Genomic DNA, 16,737 nt, shown 5'->3' with positions numbered 1-16,737 from the left:
TATTTAGCAGTTTGGTGCATAATGTGAGTGTAGTTATGGACTCAAGCTAGTGCATTATAAATTGGTGCTGCTACACTTGTTTTGGTTTGGAGGTTCATTGTAGGCAATTTTCTACTTGCTGTTGATTGCTTCATAATACACTCATAAATGTACAGTATAAACACATTTGTTTATGATCTGTTTATATGGCGGAAAGAGAGAGAGAGAGAAGAAATATTAAATAATATTGGAAGATGCCATGTATCTGTATCTAATGACTGATATATTTGCTAAATGCCAAATAAGGGCATGAACATTAACATTCTTGCCTGAATTTGTATCTTAGAATATTTAAAAGTTACATACCAACATGATAGCACTGTACACTGGCAAAATGCAGTGTTTTTGCAGAGTATGCAAGTGAAAAGATATATGTTTGTCCGTTGTTCCTGTAAACTCCAGATACATGTATATGGAGGACATATTAAGTTGTACATGTATGTAAGACAAATTCTTGTTCTTGTTAAAGGTCTAAGGGAAAATATTTTCATCAACTTGACAAGTGATTTATCCATTGCCTTTTTTCATTCATATACATATATTCATTGTCTTTTCCTGTAATAATAAATGTGTATATCCATTTATTTTGCCAGTAATGAGAAATGTATATATCCATTGTCATTTCCTGTGATGATAAATGGATATATCATTTGACTTTTCCAGTGATGATAAATGTATACATCCATTGTCTTTTTCAGGAATGACAGAAGACAATCATGATGCAGTATATCAGGTATGGTATGACTGAACATTTTTGTTTGTGTATGGTGTGCACTGCACACAGTTGAGAACAGAATAGACCCAGATCTGCCTTGAATTGAAGTTTTGCATTGTGTCCAAATGAGAACAGAATAGATTCATTTCTGCTACCACATGTGCTTTTAAATCAGACTGTACTCCATGCATACATGCCAAACCATTATGCTTCTAAGTAATCATTAAGCTTTTTTTCATCTAATTACATTTTATACTGGCCTATAGGTGGATTATGCTTTTCTGCTACACTTAAAAGTATTTTTTTTAAAGCAATAAAATGTCATGTTTGTCACTTTTTTATTATTTTTTTATCCCACTCATTGTATACATTTGAAAATATTTTAAAATGTAAAAATTTCTTAAGAGTACACTATCCATCCTAGTTTACATTTGCTTTCCTTATTTTCCATTTATAACAACTGTATATGATGACACGTTGCACAGAAAACAGACTGGTTTCTTCAGTTTGAAACTTTGTCTCACAGATTCATTTTATTGATAATATAGTTAGGTAGCCAACCAGTCTGTAATTTTAAAGAAAATGGCACCAGATATAAAGCAAAACAGGATGTAACAATGTACCTTGTGTATGTTGAAAATTGTTTGAGCAGATGGATCTTTTGAAACTTCTAAGCATGTAAGATCAGAAAAATGACAAATCAACACCGCTTTACAAATTTGGAAAGGAGAATATGAGAGTAACGCAATAGCACTTTGATTGAGAAATCACCATGCTCATTGGAGAATTTGTGACCTTCACGATTATTCAGCAAAAGTTACATATTATGTAGACTAGTTAAAGTGAGCATTGAATATAAATAATTTGTCAGTATTGTTTGTGTTTGTATTCTGGTTCTAAGCCTCGTTGGTAATTTTTGCCCATTTGTGACAAGAATTTTTGAATAGATGTAGATTCAGGTTAATATGCAAATATGAATGTGCATTTTTTCATACAGTATACTGTAATTATGGCATTTAATATATATATTACACTTTTTATTTTGCTTTTGCCACTTATGTTAATGATAACTTTGCTTTACCCCTCTCCATGTTGGCATGTATGCTCTGTGTCCAACTGAGAGTAGGATAGACCAAGTTTTGCTATCACATAATGTAATTGTAAATCAGTCTGCACTGCATCCAACTGAGAGCAGAAAAGACCCAGTACTGCAATCACATACAGTGAATCACTTCAAATGTGGGGTTCCATTTTTCTTAGACCACGCATTTAAAGTCACAATGAAATACCAACCAAATTGACATTCATATGCCCCCCCCCCCAAAATATGGAATGGAAACCATAACCTAAATCCTTCTTTGTTTTAATACCACAATTATCAGTTACAGTGCTTAGAATGTGAAATATACATTTGGATATGTACACGAATGGTGAGGAACACTGACGCTGACTTATTACAGTTTAATTTAAATGCAAAATTTCATGAGCATGAAAACTTGTGTAGGATTGTAATGGTTCTACCTGATGTATAGTAATAAAGGCAGATGTAATCACTGTCTGTGTCCTTATTTATTTTCAAAAGTACATATTATTCCTGCTTGTAGATAAATTTTGCACATATCAACTGACTGCTAAGTAAACAATCAGCAGATTAGTCCCATTTTCTAATTAGCCAATTCAGTCAGGTCTGTCTGAGGCGCTACTTTGTCATGTATGTAGATAACTCAGTTTGCATGAATTGGAATAATGGAAGATGTTTTAAGGTCACTAGTGACTGTCCTCCAGTTCACTTAACTGATTGCTCACCTGTATTGAATACCACACATGAAATTGTGATTTGAGTTCCCCATCATAAAAGTTGTTAACAGTTAAGACTAGGGGTTTGCAACTTATCCATACATCTGGCTGCAACAAACATTAGTATAATTGTGTTTTTTCTTTAAGTTCAAATAGAGTATCAGAATTCGGTGAACAAATTGAAACATGGAATCCTCATTGCTTCTGTGAGTTTCAAAGATTATTTTGAAATTATTTTTTTTTTAGGTTTACAGATATTGGCATTGTTCATGCACTTAATGCCAAACTGTTGAGAATGTTATGCTGTGAGAACAGTCTTTAAGAACACATGAGAACCTGTGTGTGTGTATGATTTGGATTTTTAACGTAGCTTTAAAACTTTTTCAGTCATATCGCTATGATGTCTACAGTGTGGCATTTTATAGTGATATCTAGCAGTGGGGCATCATGCCACAGACATATAGCTTCATGCCCCACCCAGTCATATTATCCTGACACCAGGATGACCAGTCCAGACAGTAACCTCCTAATGCTGAGCACCAAGCAGCGAGGTAGCTTCTAGTACTTTTTTAAAAATAAGTCTTTGGTACAATTCATTGGGGATTCCAACCCAAGACCTCCTGCATCCAAGATGAACATTCTAAGTTCACTTAGCTACTGGAGTGGTCCATGAGAACCTAATTACTTAAGATTAAAATACTGGTATTAAATGCATTAACCCAAACATGTGTGGAAAAGGAAGTTGGTGTTTTTTTAGCATTTCAGTATTTACACCATATATTGCCAATTAACTTAATTACACCATGTATTGCAAATTAATATCTTAATTGATGTAATTACTACAGTATGGATTAATCCTGTTTGCTTTTAAATGTTTGGAAATGAATGTCAGTGTAACTGCTTTTGTGCATTTTTGTAATGATAGATCAACAAAATTAGGTACCCCACAAATATGTAATTTTTTAAACCCAAACCATAAAATTTGAAACCCACAAAAATAAAGCGTTTCACAGTAATGTGCCTGTAAATCAGAATCACCATTTTTTGCTTGCAACTTTAAATAAAACAAATAGCTTATTTTATACATGCATTTGCATCATGGGATAGAAGTCTTTAAAATCTTGTTACTGCTACTCCTTCTGAACATAAAGTCATACTAACATGGGGTTTCACCCAAAGAATTCTTATGGTGTCTGGTTGGTCTGAAATGAAAATTGTGCTGATGTGATATACAGTATGGCTGCTACAGTGGCCAAATTGTAAATCTTGTTATTGTTACTCCTCCTAGATAGCAAGTCATATCGATATTGGGTTTTCGCCAGAAGACTTTTGTAATATCTCATTTGTCTTAAATGAAAATTGGTATTAATCTGATCTCAGATACAGCTACTATAGCAGCCATCTTGAAAATCTTGTTAATGTTAATCCTGCTAAACAGGGAGTCATAATGACATGGAGTTTTGGTCGTGAATAAAACTGATGCTCATCTTACGTCCAATATATTCTTGAATTTTGCTACTCCTCCATTGATGATCATATAGACATAGTGTGTCCACCAACACACATCATATAGACATAGAATATCCACCAACACACATCATATAGACATAGTGTCCACCAACACACATCATATAGACATGGAGTGTCCACCAACACACATCATATAGACACAGAGTATCCACCAACACACATCATACAGACATAGTGTCCACCAACATACATCATATAGACATAGAGTATCAACCAACAAACATCATGTAGACATGGAGTATCCACCAACACACATCATATAGACATAGTGTCCACCAACACACATCATATAGACATAGAGTATCCACCAACACACATCATATAGACACAGAGTGTCCACCAACACACATCATATAGACATAGAATATCCACCAACACACATCATATAGACATAGTGTCCACCAACACACATCATATAGATAGTGTCCACCAACACACATCATATAGACATGGAGTGTCCACCAACACACATCATATAGACAGAGAGTATCCACCAACACACATCATATAGACATAGTGTCCACCAACATCCATCATATAGACATAGTGTCCACTAACATACATCATATAGAGTATCAACCAACACACATCATGTAGACATGGAGTATCCACCAACACACATCATATAGACATAGTGTCCACCAACACACATCATATGGACATAGAGTATCCACCAACACACATCATATAGACACAGAGTGTCCACCAACACACATCATATAGACATAGAATATCCACCAACACACATCATATAGACATAGTGTCCACCAACACACATCATATAGATATAGTGTCCACCAACACACATCATATAGGCATGGAGTGTCCACCAACACACATCATATAGACAGAGTATCCACCAACACACATCATATAGACATAGTGTCCACCAACATCCATCATATAGACATAGTGTCCACCAACATACATCATATAGACATAGAGTATCAACCAACACACATCATGTAGACATGGAGTATCCACCAACACACATCATATAGACATAGTGTCCACCAACACACATCATATAGACATAGAGTATCCACCAACACACATCATATAGACACAGAGTGTCCACCAACATACATCATATAGACATAGAATATCCACCAACACACATCATAAAGACATAGAGTATCTACCAACACACATCATATAGACACAGAGTGTCCACCAACATACATCATATAGACATGGAGTGTCCACCAACACACATCATATAGACATGGAGTGTCCACCAACACACATCGTATAGACATGGAGTGTCCACAAACACACATCATACAGACATAGAGTATCCACCAACATACATCATATATACATGGAGTGTCCACCAACACACATCATATAGACATAGAGTATCCACCAACACACATCATATAGACACAGTGTCCACCAACACACATCATATAGACATAGAGTATCCACCAACACACATCATATAGACACAGTGTCCACCAACATACATCATATAGACATAGAGTATCCACCAACACACATCATATAGACATAGAGTATCCACCAACACACATCATATAGACATGGAGTGTCCACCAACACACATCATACAGACATAGAGTATCCACCAACATACATCATATAGACATGGAGTGTCCACCAACATACATCATATAGACATAGAGTATCCACCAACACACATCATGTAGACATAGAGTATCCACCAACATACATCATATAGACATGGAGTGTCCACCAACACACATCATATAGACATGGAGTGTCCACCAACATACATCATATAGACATAGAGTATCCACCAACACTCATCATATAGACATAGAGTGTCCACCAACACACATCATATAGATATGGAGTGTCCACCAACATACATCATATAGACATAGTGTCCACCAACATACATCATATAGACATAGTGTCCACCAACACACATCATGTAGACATGGAGTATCCACCAACACACATCATATAGACATAGTGTCCACCAACACACATCATAAAGACATAGAGTGTCCACCAACACACATCATATAGACATAGAGTATCCACCAACACACATCATATAGACATAGTGTACACCAACACATCATATAGACATAGTGTCCACCAGCACACATCATATAGACATAGTGTGTCCACCAACACATATATAGACATAGTGTCCACCAACACACATCATATAGACGTGGAGTGTCCACCAACACACATCATATAGACATAGTGTTCACCAACACACATCATATAGACATAGAGTATCCACCAACACATCATATAGACATAGAGTGTCCGCCAACACACATCATATAGACATAGAGTGTCCACCAGTACACATCATATAGACATAGTGTCTACCAACACACATCATATAGACATAGAGTGTCCACTAACACACATCATATAGACATGGAGTGTCCACCAACACACATCATAAAGACATGGAGTGTCCACCAACACACATCATATAGACATGGAGTGTCCACCAACACACATCATATAGACATAGAGTGTCCACCAACACACATCATATAGATATAGAGTGTCCACCAACACACATCATATAGACATAGTGTCCACCAACACACATCATCTGATATTTAGAAGAAAATGCTGCTTGAAGGAAAGTGGCAGCATTTCCTGTCATCAGCTGGAGTGGTTAAGTCACCTGAAGTCCTTTAATGGTTTCATTGTCCCTGTAACATTTTGGGAGGGCAATGTTTTTGTTGATACATTGATTTAACTGATCTCTGTGTCAGGTTTATGTACCCTCGTTGGTCACATGACTTGTGTATGGCCTGTTGGAAGTAAACAATGATGTCAGAAACCAAAGGTCTTTAGTTTGCAATGATTTTGTCTGACCCAGACGTTTTAGTAGATATATTGGCATAAAAGAAGAAAATATTTTTGGATATACCAGTGATACATTATACAATTCAAAATGGGATAGACATATGTGTTTTAATGGGAGTCTTGCATTATATTTTATTTCTTACAATATTTAGTTGGTCCTAAATGATAATGACGTCCTGCAGTCATCCAATATGGCTTCCATAAGGAACATATACAAAATCTTGTTTCAAATTCTTCTGAATGGATGGTCATAACAGCATGGGGTGTCCTGCAGTCATCCAATATGGCTTCCATAATGAACATATACAAAATCTTGTTACAAATTCTTCTGAATGGATGGTCATATCAGCATGGGGCTCTTACCAGTCTTCTATTTTTGTCTTGTTCATCCTCAGTGAAAATTATGTTAATCTTACATCCATCAAGGCCACCATAGAGGTTAAGTTATGAAAATTTTATGAAGCATAGCATTAGAGGTGTTATCAACACTTGGCAGTTAAAAAGAAGAAATAGTCTTGTCTTCAATTCATGGAGAAAAAAAATTAATAGCTGAGCAGCAGTCTCTTCTAGGGACTCTTGTGTTTGTTTGATATTAAGTCTTGATTCAAGTAATAGCCTTTATACTTAGCTCTTAAGTATTATACTACCTTAATTGATCTGTGACATTGTGTCTGAAAGATAGTGATGGAAAAAAACCTAACAATTATGTACATGTATTTTGTCTGAAATAAAATGCGGTCTTTATATCTTTGTCATCCTTCTCAATTCCAATTAAATGTAGTATATTTACTTGTATGAAGTGAATAATACATGTATTTCATTAAATGTGTGAAATACAACCCATGAAATGAAATATTTTCATTATTGACTCAGTATAAGCAAATTTTCTTGATATACTTCAGTGTATTGAGTAGCAATATGAAAACAAATTGAAGTAGAAATTTCCTTTAGTATTCTGTTATAATGTCACTGTTTAACATGTATGTTCTGCTGTAATTTTTGTGTCTGTTTGCATCAGTAATATTCTTAATTCAAGGCATAAAAAAAATGCATGTAAATAAAGTTGAAAAAACTAAGTACATTGTGGGATTTGAACTAGGTAGTCCTGTATGACAGGTGTCTATATTTCCAACTCAACAAAGCAAGTGACAAAATTGCAGATAAAATTTTCTCCATCATATTAATATTGATATCTGTTGATTGCAGTGAAAAAAATTGTATTGTTTTTCACTGGTCCAGGAGTTAATTTTCAAATTAAATTCCTCTTGGAAAAACCACTAATTTATGGACTAACATACAATAAGCCATGATCCTATCACTATATCTGCTATAAGGGTCTGGTAGTTTGTGTACAAGTAACCTTTTGATACAATAATCAAAATTTAGCCGGTGAATTTAATCAGTTTAAGTTGACCTAATTTAACAATCAGAAAGATATTGAATAAACAAACCAAAAGTCTGTGAATGAAAATTAGTATTGAGGTCGACCGCTCTGCTGGCCTAAGTGGTCATAGTGTCTGCCATGGATGTGGGAGGTTGCAGATTCCAACCCTGGCCAAGTGATACCAAATGCTTATAAAAATGGTGCCATACTTAGTCTAGCAGGTGGCTTGCTTGGCACAGCAGCTGGCTTGCTTGGCACTCGGCATTAAGAGGTTAGTGTTATGACTGGTTGGCCTGGTGTCAGGATAATATAACTGTCTGGGACATGATGCCACATGTCTAGCATGATGCCTTCATGCTAGACATCACCATAAACTGCCACACTGCATACATCGTAGCCATATGACTAAAATTCGTAAAGTGATGTTAAAAATAAAAACAAACACAAACACACAGTATTGATGTCATTTGGACATGACTTCCTTTGATGAGTTGTCTCAGATCCATGCATTCTGTGTGTAGATTGGTTTACGTTAGGATCTAATTTTAAATTGTCATATATTATAACAACTGCTAAAATTAATTTACTAAATGCTTGACTCTACAGATTTTGTCTCCATATCTTTGTCAGCTTCCTTGAGTTTTGATATTGAGGCTGTAATGAAAATTTTGTTTTTGCCAGTTTTCTACATGAATACAAATTATATCTTTGATCAATTTTCAAGTCCCAGTATCTTTATCATTAAAATAACATCATTTTATTTTGCTTTTCAGGTGAATTATCTAAGTCATTTTCTGATAGTCGCCCACTTCCTGCCAATTATGGAAAAGTCGGGGGACGATTGTCGTATTGTTCTTATCTCTAGCCAAGTCCATCATGATGCCAAATTTGATGCAGAACTGGCAGCAGGCAAAAAGATGAAGGAATACGATGGATTTCAATGCTATGCAAATACAAAACTTTATCAGGTATGAACTAAAACTAATGACTCCATCTATTAATCTTATTCCATCTATTACTCTGATTACTCCTTCCATTACTCTAACTACTCCTTCCATTACTCCTTATATTACTGTAATTACTCCTTCCATTACTCTGATTACTCCATCCATTACTCTAATTACTCCATCCATTAGTCTTATTACGCTAATTACTCAATCTGTTATGCTGATTACTCCTTCCATTACTCTGATTACTCCATCCAGTACTCTTATTACTCAAGCTATTACTCTGATTACTCCTTCCATTACTCTAATTACTACATCCAGTACTCAAATGACTCCATCCAGTACTCTAATGACTCCGTTGATTACCTATCTTACTCCATCCACCATAACTGACGAGGTAATTTTAATTGTTCATGTCTTGTGCTGCCTGAAACATTTGCAAACTATTTGATGGAATTGAATAAAAGATGGTAAGATTATTGAATGCTGTACAAGAAATAAATGGTTAATTTTGGTGCTTTTATCTCAACAATCAAAGAAGTATTAATATCGTAAATAGTGACAACTTTATATGCAGTCATTAGGGTTAGAGAGTTGCCTTCCCATACAATCAGTTAGTTGAAGAGAAACTTAAAGGTGTCATTAACCGCTCCGGTGGCCTAGTGGTTAGAGCATCCGCCTCGGATGCGGGAGGTCGTGGGTTCGATCCCCGGCCAAGTCATACCAAAGACTTACAAAAACGGTACTAACAGCTGCCTCGCTTGGCGCTCAGCATTAAGAGGTTAGTGTTAGGACTGGTCGGCCCGGTGTCAGGATAATGTGACTGGGTGGGACATCATGCTACATGTCTGCGGCATGATGCCCAAGTGCTAGACATCACTATAAACTGCCACATTGCAGACATCGTAGCGATATGACTGAAAAATTGTTAAAAATCCAAATCACATCACAACACGTCATTAGTCAGATAGGATTTTTATTCTTTGTTGTCATTAAGGGAATGAGGTGTCATTAGTCAGATAGGATTTTCATTCTGTGTTATCATTAAGGGAATGAGGCATGTGCAGGAATTGTTTTTTCAGATGCTCTTCAGTGGAGCTCTAGATCAGTGGTTTCCAAATTTTTTGATTATGAGGACCCCTTCTTAACTTCCCAAATGATTTGGCACACCCACACATGCTAATGGTTGTACTTTTAGACTTCCTTGGAATAACTCTGCGGATCCCAAGGGTACATGGTGCACAGGTTGGGAAACACTGTTTCATGACAAACAGTTTGTATGTGCATTTTAAGTAAATAAATTGATTAAAAACATCAACAAATATTTAAGCATTGAATGGATGCTCATATCGGTATATTGGTGTTTTGCCAAAAGTCTTCTGACTGTGCCAAAATAAAATTGGTGTTGATCTTACATTCATAATTAAAAATTGATGTAAATTAAAAGTAATTTTCCCCATAGGATACTTGTAAATTAAAGAGGTTCTTTGACAATTTTACCTCTAAGTTTCCAAGTAATGATTATTTATCCATAATTTTGAACAAAGTTGTTGTTGTTGTTGTTGTGGGGTTTAACGCCATTTTGCAGCACATGATAGGCTATACATGGCGGCCAGTATTAATGGTGGAGGAAGAACCAGAGAAAACCCCGGAAAGAACCACCGACCCACGAGAAGCTGCTGGCAAGCTTTCTCACATACCCACATTGGCTGAATCTTAGACTCGAACCGCCGCAGACAGAGGTGAGATGGCAGTGATCCGTAACGAAGAGCGCTTTAGACCACTCGGCCACTCGGGGCCCCTTGAACAAAGTAATACATATAATATGTACATTGGCTGCATACACATGGTGCCAGTGATGGCATAAAAATGAGTACAGAGGTGCAAATTAAGTGTTATTTCTTTGTAATAATTGATGTCATAATGAAAGCATGTACACTGAATTGGAGTATAGAGATCATCACCTGTAGTTGAAAAAAGAAATGGTCTTGTGATTTTGAATTCCTGAAAATTCCCTGTAGATATTAAAGGATCACTCTGTTCAAGGAACCTTTGTTTATTTGTGGCATGGATGGTTTCTCAAGATAGCCATTTTTAAAAATTTTTACAGCCTTATAATTCTTATCCAAATGATCATATGGGAGACAGTTAAAAAGGTCCTTTGGAGAAAGTAAAAGTCTCTGTCTATAACAAACATGCAAACTTTATTGTTGGAATTAATTTAAAACCAAGCAGCATGGCATTTGCTTTTGTCAAACTGTGGATTGGCATCAGAATTTTTAATTTAAAATTGGCAGTTTCTTAGATATGGAGTTTTAAACAAAATGTATATAAAATGGGACAAAGCTTGATTTTGTGGATAAGTGATCGTGTATATTTTTCCATCAGATAATGCAAATGCACAGCTTGGATCATGTACTGGAGGAGACAACACGTACAGTGGACATACTGGCAGTACATCCTGGCAAACTGGATGCCAACATATTTGAAAATGACCCTCAGTATGGGGGCTTCAACTGTCGCATATGCTGCCTGTCCTGCTGTGGTAAGTACAGTCTTCTCAGATGAATCGGACATATAGTATTGTCCTGTAATCTTTGGATGAATCCATGTGTAATGATGCCTCTTAAAAATGTGGTTCATGGGAGCCACAGAAGTGGCCCATGTTGTAAATGATCTACACCTTATGCTCATTCAGTATATTCTCTGGCCGTCATCATATTACAGTGACGCCTCTTGATAATGTGGTTCATGTGAGCCACAAAAGTGACCCGTGTTATAAGCGGATCCACTGTATACTGAGGTACATTCCAAGGCTGTCATCTTTGTATAGTGATGTCTCTTGATAATGTGGTTCATGGGAGCCACAAAGCGGTGCATGTTATAAGTGGATCCACCTTTTACTAAGGCATTTTTTAAGGTTCTGTCATAGTGCTTGTAAAAATATTTAATGCAGTAAAACTATATTATATTAAATACTTTAAAGGCGAAACATAGAAAATTATTGGTGTTCTATTCTTTTTACATTTTTTTTCATTCTTTATTTTCATATGCAGAAAAGATATCCTTGTATTTACACATGTGAAAATACAAGATTTCCTATCATGTCATCTGACATAAATAAATTATACTTCACACAAGAACAATGAGCTTTTTCTGAGCTTTGACAAAAATGACATTGCCTTTCATGTTTGGAAATCGCATTATCTTTCAGGAATGGAAATGACTTTACCTTTCAGGCACAGAAATAGCATTAACTTTAAGGTAATGAAATGGAATTAACTTTCAGGCATGGAGATGGCATTAACTTTCTGGCATGGAAATTATTTTTTCTAAGGATATTTGACTGGCCACTACTTGCTTCTTTAGAAAGTTATGACCCCTGTACTCTGTTGTGAGCAATGTTAAGTACACAAGCATTACGTAGTCACTGCATCACCAAATGAGACTTAGTGTGTTGTCATATAGATGGGTAAAATAGTGCACAAAATCTCAAGAATGCAGTTGATAGCAACAGACTGGATCATGCAGAACTTACTGTTTTCCTCAGTTGCTGATATTTGCTGTGATCAACCTATGATTAAGATTAAAGTGAACCTTAGTGCATGCTGATAAGTGAGTTTTATCTTCTAAGCTCTGATTCAGAAACAAGTTCAGTATAGAAAGTTGTTCCTTCCTGCATGTTAAGTAATGAATAGATTTCATCTGGAGTTACAAAAAAATCCAGCATATCCCGGCTGTACTTTTTCCATCGTATACTCTGGAAAAGGATGGAATATGATGGAAAAACATGGAAAACCCTGGAAAACGATGGAAAAATGAAATATTCTGCAGAATTTTGCATGGAAAGCCTAGACATTATGCATGGAAAATGCTGGACATGCCTGGAAAATACTGGACATTTTGGACTTTGAAATTTTTCAGCATGGAAAACCCTGGAAAACGATGGACATTTTGGACTTTGATTTTTTTCAGCATGGAAAACCCTGGAAAATGATGGACATTTTGGACTCTGAATTTTTTTCAGCATGGAAAACCCTGGAAAAGCATGGACAGTATAGACTTAGAATTTTTTGGGATAAATTTCAGCATGGAAAACCCTGGAAAAGGATGGACAGTTTGGACTTAGAATTTTTGGGATAAATTTCAGCATGGAAAACCCTGGAAAAGAACTTAGTCAATTTTCAAGATTAGTACAAAGAATTATTTTGAATTACCTAAAGAAAGAGCAATCATGACTAAACTGCGCTGTAACACAGATTTTTGAACTTGAAACTAAACTATTATTTCAAATGTATGATAAATATATACTGAGAAATAGAGGACACAAGTCAAATAAACAAACTAAACCATACACACACACACACTTGACACCTGCTTTAAAAAAACAAACTACAAGTGTTGAAGTAGTACATCATTTATTGTATGTACCACATATGTAATTAAATGTTCATTATCAAAAGAACATCACTATACAAAAATGTTGGTGTAACACAAACTATACATGTATGAAAAGATATCCTGAAAAATTAGTTAAATCCTGACCAGAAAATATCTGGTGCATATAAAATCATAAATATGTCCAAATCTGTTCACCACTTGAGCTTGACACTACAGTGTATAAGTATGAAATTCTGCTGTGCAATGGTGAGAGCCATTTTAGTCCTTTTCATGATGATTGGGGAGAACAGTACCATAAATGGCATTTCCAATTTCAACAACAATAATAGGTTCTCGAAGACACTTGATCCTATTTTTGATGATGAAAGAAGTCTTCTTTCTTGTCAGAGCCAACTTCATTCCAAAGAGATGTTTGCTCATAATTATTAGTTATGTACACCTGTACAGCCCCCAGTTTCACACATTTCTTCTTTATCGGAGTACAATTTTTTGCAGATCTCACAATAAAAATTGTATTTGAGATACTCTTTACTGAATTCAAATTTTTCCTTCAAATCTTTGACAATTGTCAATCCTGTGTTTGCTGAAGGAAGATGCAACTGAATTAAGTCCAAAAAGTCACATATTTAGCATCTGACAAATTATGTCTTGTTGGCAAAGCCCCAAGGACAATAACATGTTCAGACTTTGTGATTTCGCTACAATATATATCTTGTTATGGGGCTATGACATAAAGTGGGGGATCTGTGACATGGGATGGGTAAGACTGAGTTGCTTCATTCACCTGATGATACTGTTCATCGTCTGAACTTGATTAAAACTCTATACTTTCTTCTGAGTCAGATGAAAAACTCATGTCACTGTCACCATATCTAGTTGGTTCATCTGTTGATATTCTCATTACATCTGAAGATTAGTATTACGTACTGTCACCAATTTCATAATATCCAAGACCAACAGAACTGGATTCACCTAGATCAACAACACTGTAATGAGAAATACAAATTTTAGTGAACATGTATAATTCATATTAAAATCTTAACATTCAAACATTATTGTTTTGTTGTGGGAATTGAATATGTACAGTTAATATTACACTGTTACAGTAGTTTAGTTTGACAAATCCAATGTTAATGCATGCATCATTTAAACATGGGTAATGCAAACATGATACACAATGAATGCATGTAGATGACAAGTACTTGATACACAATAATATACTCAATCATACAAAGTACATGTGATACAACATACACTTCATAAATGTATGTGATGTTTTCTGAAAAACAACTCAAGTTTCATAACGTTTTAGGGCATTATAAGAAAAATGAAAGTAAAAATTATATTTAACATTTTAAATAATTAAAAACTGAAGTATGACAATGCATAACAATAAATTATTATATCTTGTTCTGCAAGAATCAATACTGATCAGATATTTCCTGGAATTTCTGTAATTGGCTGATTTGGTTAAATATGGTGTACATTGTGCATATATTGTGTATGGTGTGTTGGATAACCCATACAGAGTTAATGTTCTGTTCAAACACATACATTGAATATTCTGTTTGTAAATACTGAATGATTTCACCATATACTCAGAATTTGTTGAACTCTGAAAATTCCACTTAGTGTTGTACAGTGAAATTTGTTTATTCCTTAAATTATTGATATGGTAATGAAACTGTGTTTAAGATATGAGCCATGTTAAGCTGTGAATGTACTAGGTAAGAACAGATGTATAAAGAATAATGCTTACCTTCACACAAATAAACATTGTTGTGGGACACAGCTGCAGACATTGTTTAAAATGTAAAAAAACTCTCTATTACTCCTGGAATTACCATTGTTTTCTCTTCCTCCAGTACATGGTGCTTTTAGGAGTGGACTTTGTGGAATTAACTTCAAACTGCTTATATATTTTGTCCTGAACACCAGTACCTGTAATACACAAACAGCATTAAAATGTTTACAGACTGTACAGTCAGACTGATTAAAACATTAACATATCGTTCAAAAATCATCTTCATGGTAAAACTTGTGTACATTTTAATCTTGCTAAGATTAATGTGAAATTTTTCAAAATTTCTTTTTCCAGGACTTAAGTTACTTAAGTTATGATTTTACTTATATATGTAGCAGTCTGAAAATTTAGCAGTAACCTAAAGACCTTTTTGGACTAGATCTATAAATACTCAAGAAATTCACAACTTTTATCATAATACCAGAGCAAACCCTGTTTGGGGTTACATCACTGGAGTTAACATTTCCAAGACTGACAATTACAAGGTTATGGCTGTTAAAATAAAATTCCACAAATTAGGTTGCTTTGAAAGTTATATATACATATATATTGAAAAACAAAAATACCTACTCTAATTTTAAAACTGGTGCAAAAGGAAACTTGTTTTTGACCTTGTATATCTTTTCACATTTATTTAAATACTTGCTTACAATTTAATTATCAGTCATACATATATAGTGTTGGGCGGTTAATCATATAGTCAGTTTATACTTGGGCAAACGAGATAAAGTCGAGACTCCGTTTATTTCATACTCACCTATAATATTTGGGTGTCCAATTTGTGTTGTCTTTCCATTTGTGTTCCACACCTCGACACGATATTGCCTCTTGGTCGTAAACTTTGTCTTCTAAAACCACTTTACTGTAAACCAATCATTCCCCAACATATCCAAATCACGGCGTTGGTATCCGATGTATAGATATTAACTCTTTAGATAAATCATAATCAAAAGAGAACAAAATGTCTGATTTTTCTGTCAAGTATTCGCCTTCATGTATCGGAGTCACGTTTTTGTCACGCAGAAATAGCCGAGGTTGTTCCGTATGATGATGGCTGATGAAGCTGACTATGATGGGATATAAAATTATGTACTTATTTTTTTTAACCAATTACTACATTGAAAAAGCCGGCATATTTCGATTTCGTGCGTTAGAACCAAATTTTCTGTAAAAAGAAAAAACAAAAACAAAAAACAAAAAACGTTTCTGTAAAGTTTGGTTCCAAATTTGGCACCGTAAAACGCTGTGGATAACCAGTCTAGAATTTGGGCGCAATTTTCGATTGGAGTGTCAT

The 16,737-nt window shown here is 35.1% G+C and overlaps 1 protein-coding gene and 1 long non-coding RNA gene across 3 annotated transcripts in view; one reads left to right on the top strand and one right to left on the bottom strand.

The window, feature by feature from the left end:
- The window catches only part of LOC149801120 (polyprenol dehydrogenase-like), a 63,696-nt gene that overhangs the window by 29,877 nt on the left and 17,082 nt on the right, over positions 1-16,737 (top strand). For both annotated transcript variants that reach the window (XM_089955145.1, XM_089955146.1), the window contains exons 4-6: positions 738-772; positions 9,065-9,259; positions 11,627-11,783. In XM_089955145.1, the coding sequence (XP_089811271.1) occupies positions 738-772; positions 9,065-9,259; positions 11,627-11,783 (387 nt within the window). The remainder of the gene's footprint in view (positions 1-737; positions 773-9,064; positions 9,260-11,626; positions 11,784-16,737) is intronic.
- Positions 13,640-16,585, bottom strand: LOC149801122 (uncharacterized). The gene is made up of 3 exons (XR_016420582.1): positions 16,201-16,585; positions 15,399-15,580; positions 13,640-14,625 (listed from the first exon to the last, which is right to left on the bottom strand). It is a non-coding gene; the product is annotated as an uncharacterized LOC149801122 (long non-coding RNA).

The sequence above is a fragment of the Sinohyriopsis cumingii genome, chromosome 4 (genome assembly GCF_028554795.1).
Source record: "Sinohyriopsis cumingii isolate HCF-2022 chromosome 4, ASM2855479v2, whole genome shotgun sequence".
In the NCBI taxonomy this organism is placed as follows: domain Eukaryota; kingdom Metazoa; phylum Mollusca; class Bivalvia; order Unionida; family Unionidae; genus Sinohyriopsis; species Sinohyriopsis cumingii.
Note: the sequence above shows the minus strand (reverse complement) of the source record. Positions and strands in the feature narration are given on the sequence as shown.